Raw genomic sequence first — 9192 nt, forward strand, 5'->3', positions numbered from 1 at the left:
GAGTTGCACAGGACAGCTTAGTTTACCCTGTCACAGCCTCTCCAGTAAGACACAAGGAGTCATTAGAAAGAAAAGGGGACTTATGTTAGTGGAAGAAGAAAATCTTAAAGAATTAAAGGCTGCTTTACTAATTCCAGATGTCCTCATCATACAGGGATGTGGGATAACCTGTGTTCTAACAGGACAGTGCACATAGATGGACAAGCCCTTCAGTCAGCCAGGACAGTGACCTATTCAAAGTAGAAGTGAATCACATGATATGAAGGTTTTGTGTCCTTTATCATGCCCCGTGAAAAAGCATACAGTCTGTGAGCAACTTAATTAAGCAGATTGGTACTCTTTGCACTATTTTTCTTCCAGATATGAAAGTCAAAGAATATGTGCAGAACATTACTCAGTTGATGCTGGACGTTAGTTCTTTTGTCAATATTTCTGAAGAAACCATCAGCACCATCTTGGAAGCCAGTATATCTCATTCAAAGGTAAAAGATCAAACAGAGGTGTCAAATTAATGGGTCAACACCTGTAGTGTGACATGTCAACCTAAACAAAACAAACCACTTTATGTGGAATCTTACGTTTTCACTTCTCTTCTGTGTAGAATGTTTTGTGAGATTTAGGACTTAAAAGTGATAATGTGAAGCCTTAAGAGATCGATTTATAGTAGCACTAGTCTTCTGGTCTAAATGGCATGACTTCATTACTTTCAGCAGTGTTTTACCCTCTTGTGCTGACACAGAATTTGAGTTTTGCTGTCTTGGTACTGTAGAAAAGGCTGAGGGTTCCTGGAAAAATAATTTTGTATCTTTCCACTTCTGATCCCTGCAGTATGGAGTTGTCTGATTTTTTTTTTTTTTTTGATATTCCTTCATGTGCTCCTCACTATTCTTACATTATCTTAACTTTATTTTGCCTTACCTCCACGTTATTCATCTGTTGTCTCATGAGCACTGTCTAAAGGATAGATTGTATAAGCTTTCTGAGTGAAGGACTCAGAAATTGCTGCTGTTTCTTGCAGTCCCAGTGCTTAGTAGAAATCATGAAAAATGCCACCTATCTTACAGATTCTCTCTTAATGTTTGTCTGACTGAAAAGAGATCTGGGTACATTCGGTATAAAATAATCAGGTCAATCAGGCAACCACTGGGTGTCACTGATGCTCTACTTGCAGGAACAGTGGCAAGTCTTGTTTGTGAAAATTGTGGCTATTACAAAGGCAGTTCAGACCATCATAGCTACTTATAGACGATTTGTCCTTCTGCTGTTTTGGCACTGTGACTGTCTTTGTTGTTAGTTTGTTATTTTGAAACCAGTAAATGGTAATGAGAGAAGTCGTCTGGAAGTGGTTCAGTTATATAGGATTTGACGCCCCTTTGATCTTTTGGAATAATAATGCTAATTGCCTGAATTTTAAAATGATTTCCAAACCTTACTTTTTGCCCAAGTCCAATGTAGAGTTTAGATATATGTCACATCTCACATTTGCATTTCTATTCAGAATTATTTGTTTGCTTAAGTGCTTAAATCCTTCCCCAGTCCAACTGGATCATTAAAGCCTATGTCTCTTAATGATTATGCAGGATGCATAAGTGCTTTTTTAAGCTATAATTTAGACATGCCTGTTAAGTTTATGGTGTATATAGCCACTGTCTGATAATCCTAACGATAGCTGCAGGCTCACTGCAGTCCCGTATTGCTGTGCTTGCCTCTGGAATGGTAAGAGTAAGCCTGTGAGTTGTGTGTGTTTACTGCACTTACCCATAATTTCTAACACAATATTATGCTCTATCCATGCTTGTTGCCATGTGGTTAAGGGTTTTGAAACTGCTCAAAACCTGTAACCTGAAGACCATAAATTTGGATTAGCTCTGATACTAATACAACTGCAAGAAAAGTTCAGATGAGTTTAATCTAGTGGATAAAATGCTGAATGGGTTAAAAACAGACTGAAATGGTGGTATTCCTGTGGGGCATGAGGAAATAAATTTCGAATTGTATCACAGAGTCAGATTTCTTCCACAACAAGAAATCCAAATTAACATCCATTTATGCTGTGAGCAGAATTATATTTATATTCATATTCTGTTCCTTGTACATGAACAAAACCTCTGAATATTTGGATGTGTAGGAAATCCTTTGGAATCACAAAAGCAAAATTATGTTTCAGATTTAAAATCTAAAAGTCAAATTAATAAGTTGGAGCTTAAAATGTTCATAAGAATTAAAGAGTTAAAATTGTATATATTGACCAACTTTGGCTCCCAGTTTGATTTTTCTTGGGGATCCTCTCCCTCACTGAGCGCTGTTATTAGCTACAGATGCATTCAACGGAGGCAGCACAGGCAGATTCTATCCTAAGGAGTGCAATAGAGCCCCACGTACTCTGTTTTGACTCTTACGCGCTCTGAACTTGCCATTTTTCTGGACTTGATGCCATTTGCTTTCTTTCAGGCAATTCAGGACAAAAGATAGCTGCAAACTCCTGAGATATCTGGGCTGCAAGTATTTGTCTTTTGATGTGATATTCTTGTAGGAAGACACAAACCATCATTATCCAAAGAGGTTTTTATTGCAGGCTCGCCCAAGATCTGCTTAGACATTTGTCAAATTTGACATTTGTCCCTTCATCCACTATTTAATACCACTTCAAATGAGTGTTGAACTGAGAAATGTCACCTGGCTCAGAATGAACGTTATGCCATATAGGAATCCCTACATGTTAAATTTGTGTGTTCTCTGAAGAGAGGAAGGTCCGTATTGTTTGATTTCAGTGATTCATACATGCACACTTTGATCTTGAGGTCTTTCTGCAATAAAGCTGTGTATCTGCTAGAATGGATATGTTCAGCACTGTACATATGTCTGCTTATGGTATGAATGCTCATAGAATCAGTGATCAACCTGTTCACAAATGAAAGTAAATTTTTATGAGAGTTATACTTTATCTCTTTCTATGTACAGGGAATATACAGGAAAAACATGCCAATCTGATATTAAGCTGTGTGGTTTTTTATTCCAGGTCTGTTGATGACTGCAAATTGTCATGTTAGCATGACTCACGTTCTCACTTTATTGACTATAAAAGAAGGTGATGCATTTAAGGTAGAAATTTTTTTAACATGCATGCATTATGATAGTTCTTTTACAGTGCCTTTGTGGTAGCTTTAAGTGGAAGATGTGATGAAGAAGTACTTGGCCTGCTGCTAAAGCTACCTGAAAACAGTGAAACTCCCTTAGTAGCGGAAGAACTATGTTCTTTACCAGCACTGGACTTGTATACCATGTTTGTACTGATCATAAAGAATTTGAACTTGCGTCATATCATTTACAAGGTAAGATGGAAAAAAAACCCCGTTCAGTTCCTATGTTTTTCTTTTGAGGGTGGTCCAAAGCACGCAGGTAGAGAAACGAATAATTCTATTGTTTCTTCAGACTTTCTTTATTCTATGGGAGAAAACACCGGACACGTGGCATTTTTTGTCTTCAATTAGCTCCAGAAAATAAACACAACACTGCGAGAATGGGGTTGGTAAATGCTACTGTATTCCATTTCTTGCTTTCTCAGAAGAAATATCACTGATGAGTTGTGAAAACTTTAGAGAAAACACGGGAGGTTGAAGACATAGTTTTATTAATCTTTAGCAGAGTTTGCAGTTCATACAATTAGTTTCCTCTTAATTTTGTAAGTATGGAAGACTTATCTGGCATTAGAAGAACTAAAACAAGTATATGAGCTAACATTAAAATAATTGCAAAATTATCTTCAAGGAAGAATTCGTACCACTCTGGAATGTATTTTATTGCTATAGAAATCATGTTGACAATTCAGGTGGATCCTTCGGGAAGGGGACTTTCCATGTCTTAGGATGGGTGTCTGTAAGGGCAAACCTCTTTGATTTTATATGACCCAAGTAAAACAACTTTGACAGGAATAATACAGTGCCAAAACCATAGTGAAGGGGATGGAGAAATCTGTAAGAGAGCTGAATTATCTGTACAACTATAGATAATCTGGGATCTAGCATGGGTTTCAGTGAGATAATATTTTTTCTTGTAAGAGCAAAATTGGATGGGATTTCTGATAGTAGATATTTGTTTTCAATTCCTTTTTTTGGATAATTGATTGACAGAACATAAATTGTTATAGGTACAAATAGTTAAAAAAAAATTAATATTGCGAGGAATAATGTTTTATTCTAAAGCTGTAGATGCTGGGTTATATTCTGGATGCTGCGTGTGTAGTTAAACAGGTTCGCCACATACCTTTAAAACTAAGAATATTTAACAGAATAGGTTAAGATAACAGAGGGAAAAGAAAAGATTTCTACTTTCTGAATTATCTTCCAACCTAGAGGAGAGGAAAAAGCCAGAACCCCCCTGCCAGTGCTTATTCTGATGGGATTTTCTACTGAAGCATAGTGAATTCATAGCAAAGAATAAAAAATGTTGACAGCTCATCCTAAATCATTGAGGAAATTTTGCTAATTTTTAACTGAATAAGATTAAAATCAAGCACAGACGTTATTATAGTAGGAAGTCAAATAAAGGTAGATAAAATAAAAATAATCAGAGGAAGCAGCGGAAAGTGTATAATGAGATAGTTACACTGTTTTTATCATCATGCATGCGCAGGTAATAATGAACATTGTGAATCTGTTTATACTACCATATCATCTAAATAACCTATAAGATCAGAGGAAGCAGAGAGAAAATTCAGCATGCCAAAATTTTCATAGTGGAAACAGCAAACAGCCAACTGAACTTTAATCAAGTACAGAATGAAATGCACACAATTATTTTAGTTAAAAGGCGATGTGTGTTAAAAATGCAAGGGGTGAAACTGTGACCAAAAAAAATGCTGTTTAATGGGATTCCTAGAGCAACCAAAGTGTTTGCTAGATTTATTTTGTGAACTATTTTCAAAATATCAAACTACTACATCGAGCATCTTGAACCTGTTGAAAAAAAGTTCTTAGCAGGATGCTCAAGATCCCATCTTGGGTAGGAGAGCTCTTTTCAGCTTGGTAGGTATAAACAGGTTCTCTGGATTTTAATTCCTGATTTGTCACAGGCAAATTTTTACATTACCTGATAATTTTTCTTTAGCTGAATTTGAGAGTAACCAGGGAGTTATAGTAAAAAGAATTTTGCTAAACATGGTTTGCAGGAACATTGCGTAATCGATTTTAGAAGAAGACTGGATGATTTTGAGTGTTTCATTGAAAGGTTAAAATTTGTCTTTAATTGGAATTTATTGTTGTATTTTTTCCTTTTTTCCAAGATAAAGATACCATCTGAGATAGGCAATGTACTAAACATGCTCCTGGATGTGATTTCTAGTATCAGCTCTCTTCTCAGTAAAGCCCACTATGTCATGGAAAACCTTCCAGTGTTCCTCCAAGGAATTCAAAATATTGGTGCAATTGACATCTCTGCATTGCAACAGGTATGCAAGCTTCTCATCAGTATCAATATGCAAACTTAATTCCCATCATAAGTTGCCATGTTAGGAATGTGTGCTTAGTGAGGAGGAAGACTAAAAAAAACATGTCCTAGCAAGATGGGAACTTCAAGCGAGCCCATAGACCCTAGCAAGATTCATTTAGTCTCGTTCAAGAACTCTGGTTAGTTTTGAGGCTATCTATAGATTGTCATCTTATCATCTCTCTTTTTTTTTTTTTTTGTTAACTTATGAGATCATAGCCCAAGTTAATACAGTGTTAGGTGACTGATTAATAATAGTGTGTATTGTCTGTGATTTGGAGATAGCCATTCTTTTTCTGCTAGTGCAATTTTTTTTTTTTTTCATGAGCAGACTATTACTTTGTTTGTAAGAAATAGCTCAGCTTTTTTTAGATGAAAAGATTTCAAGATAGCATGTGCAGTCCTCATATCTGCCGTGGGTTTCTGTTTGCATCAATTAAGGTTTTTTTGTGTGATAGTTCTACCTGACATTTTTTTATAAAAGGGGCATGAGATGTGAGTGAGGATATTTTTTTTTTTGTAGTGAAAGATTTACCCCTAAAGAAAAGAGACTCAAACCCAAAACTAACATGCACAGAACAGCACAAGGTGGCTTTCATGAGCCGCTTACACCTTTTCTGCTTTCATTAAACTAGTTCTGTTTGCGTCAGTCTTTCCTTCAAACAAATGAAGTATTCTTTTTTGGGGGGGTGAAATCCCAAAACTTTTTATTTGATAGGTGAACTTCTCAGGAGGCCCCATTTAAAAAAAGTTTCCAAAGGAGCAAGTTGAACAGCAGAGGGCCCGCTGGGCACAGCTCTACCGTGTGCTCCCTGGAACCCTTAGTATCGTGGGATACAGCATAGATTTAAAAATGGATTTTTTTTTGTTCCTTTTTCATCTTACCATTTTTTTTGTCACTTTTTCTGACACGACCTTTATTTTCTTAGTCTTTGTTAATTCCTTTTTTCCTTAGGAATTTACTGTCACCTAGTAAATTGTGAAGGATTAAAAAATTCTATGTATTTCTATTGTTAATAAATCAGATATTGATGTTTTGAAGAGCTCTTCTGTCTCTGTAACTTTTTTTTTAATTTTTATTTTTAAGTATCCTTTCAGGCTGAACTGGATTTTTTTTCTACTGTCTGAAAATACTTTTCCTTACTGAATTTTTTTTTTTTTTGCTGCTTTTCTATTCATTGTTGGTGCATTTTGTGCTACTAAAAAGCAAATATTGTTTATACGCTTTCCTCCTTAAATATTTTCTCCTATTAAAAAGGAATCTATTCTTCTGGATTTTAATTTTCATGATAACCAACAGCCAGATAGTTCACTGACCAAGGAACATTATCAAATAAAGTATGTAAAGTTTCTTACAGTAAAAATATGTAGACCTTCAGCATAGAGTAATTGTATCAATTATTGATTTCTAGCTGAAAAAGATATTTTGAAGTTAATTTAAAAATAATTACTACTATTATGAAAGAGATAATATAGTAATTTTCAATTATACATGTGTATTTTTGTCTGAAAGACAAAATGAAAAGCAAAAAATAGCTTTAATATATATGTAAAATGTGAAGTTGAATTGATATGCCACATATCGTATAAAAAAAGATGATGTAAAAACACTGTATCTGCCAGTCAGTAGTAATTGAAATACAAAACGACATTCTGCTGAGTGAATGGACAACTCCCTGAGGGAAACCACTGCTGATTTTGATCATGATTTTTGCTTATTTGTTTGCTGTTTGAAATTATTGATGTTTATTTCCTTAGCTGATTTTTGGTGTGTTTGTCACTCATGAACAGATAGGCTGGAGGGGACTTGCTGAGCTGCTGAATGCTCTAAGCTGTGAAATGTGGCCTCATTCTGCAATGCTTCCACTACCTTGAATGAGTTCTGTTAAAAGTATAATTACGAAAAAGCCTGTTGATGTTATAAATGTGTAAAATTCTGACTTACATTGACTCATGGCTAGCATGTTTGCTCTTGTATCAAAAATGTTCTGCAGCTTTTATAAATTCTCTGACTTGCCCATGTGTTTGCAGAAGGCCATAGTCCTCTGTTTTGATAAGTTAAATAGATTTATTTTAGTATTTACTTTGTTTGGTTTAGTTTTTTTTTTCTTTTCTAACAGGCTCTCAGTTATCTGAAAACCTAGTGTCACCTTCACGCACTGTGTTAAGGCTAATCTTGAACATTGGGAGTAAGAAATGTGTACAGGCTTTGAGAGGAATTATGGCTGATAACTTATAATTCTGCTCTTTCATGTCTATACCTACTAAAATGACTTTCTTAATTTTGCATTCACATTTTTGATAAGGTGCATACATTTCTATCTTGATCAAGGATCAGGTAGGCTCCATTTCATAACAGCATCTCATGATTTCAATTGATAAATAATGTTTTGCACCTGTTATTATTATATTCAATCTACTTTAAATTAGGTAGTTGTTTTCTTACCATGTTGCATTCTGATCTTTCCTCCTGCAATGCCTTCTAGTACTAAATTAATTATAGTCAAATTTCAGAAATTTTCCTTTTTCAGGCCTGAGAAACTTATCACAATGGACCTAAGATCAGTCCCGCAGAAATAACACTATTAACTTCTCTGTGATCCACTGTTTTCATTCTTTTTAACATGGACCCTGCAACAACTATTTTTACCCACCAGATATCGCATTAATACTGTTGAATACTTTCTAGGACAAGAACATTTATTGGTTCTTGGAGCTTACTAGTTCAGAGACAGCATATGTCTTTTTCAGGGAAAAGCACTTACTTTCCCACGTAAACATATTGTACTAGTCTGGAATGATAATTTGATAATGCATTGAATTCTACTTTTTGTCTTTAACTGCTCTTCACTTTAAGATTTATTGTATATCTTGCTCATTAAACATCAGAACAAGATAGCCATTTTTTCCTGGAGCATTATGTCACTCATTCTTGAGAACAGATTATTTTTCTACTTTTCATTCAAATATTGCCATCTAAATTTTATATGCTTCTGAAAAATAACTAAACCAGCAATTTTGCCATTTCTCTTTCGTCTGGTTCTGTCAATTTCAGTACAATAAAGACTTTGTTTTGTTTATGGCTGTAACTAGAAGTAGAAATACATGTTTCTCTATATTTGTTTCCTTTAGCCCTTTAGTTTCATAAAATTCTGAATTATCTTTAACCTCTTTGAAGTTTTCCAGGAAAACTGCCTTTTTTTTCCCCCCTCTTTCTTAATGTAGTGATTCTGAATTTATTTAATTTCAATGTGCAATCTGTAACCTGGCTTGACTTCTAGGTTTCCTCTGTTGAATAGCTGGTATTTCTACTCTATGTGAATTTGGTTTTATTTTTTTTTTTTTTTTTCCAAGCATACAGCTGTCCAGCTAGGTCAAAAGTCCCTATGCTATGAGCTGTTTGCCTCCATTTGAAAATCCATTTCCAAATAGCTTTATAATCTTCTGTGGCAGCCTTCCTTTTCCATGAACTTATTTGAGCAACTGGCTTGACTGATTACTGCGTTTGTAGGAGGCTGCTTGTTTGGATACATCAGCCTTGACGACAGACCCACTTCGAATCATAGAAAGGCCTGGGCTGGAAGGGACCTTAGAGATCATTTAATCCAACATCCCTGTTATGGGCAAGGGCGCCACCTCTGGACTAGATCGGGCAACACATGGGGACCAAATGGGAATCGAACCTGCAGTCTTGGCGTTGTCAGCGCC

At 35.4% G+C, this 9192-nt stretch overlaps 1 protein-coding gene across 1 annotated transcript in view; it reads left to right on the plus strand.

Annotated features, from left to right (window-relative positions):
• The window catches only part of ABCA13 (ATP-binding cassette, sub-family A (ABC1), member 13), a gene marked incomplete at its 3' end in the record, with an annotated part of 67713 nt that overhangs the window by 42715 nt on the left and 15806 nt on the right, over positions 1-9192 (plus strand). The window contains exons 20-22 of the mRNA XM_009877322.1: positions 361-482; positions 3138-3332; positions 5282-5446. Coding sequence (XP_009875624.1) covers positions 361-482; positions 3138-3332; positions 5282-5446 — 482 coding nt within the window. The remainder of the gene's footprint in view (positions 1-360; positions 483-3137; positions 3333-5281; positions 5447-9192) is intronic.

This window comes from Apaloderma vittatum, unplaced genomic scaffold (genome assembly GCF_000703405.1).
Source record: "Apaloderma vittatum isolate BGI_N311 unplaced genomic scaffold, ASM70340v1 scaffold261, whole genome shotgun sequence".
In the NCBI taxonomy this organism is placed as follows: domain Eukaryota; kingdom Metazoa; phylum Chordata; class Aves; order Trogoniformes; family Trogonidae; genus Apaloderma; species Apaloderma vittatum.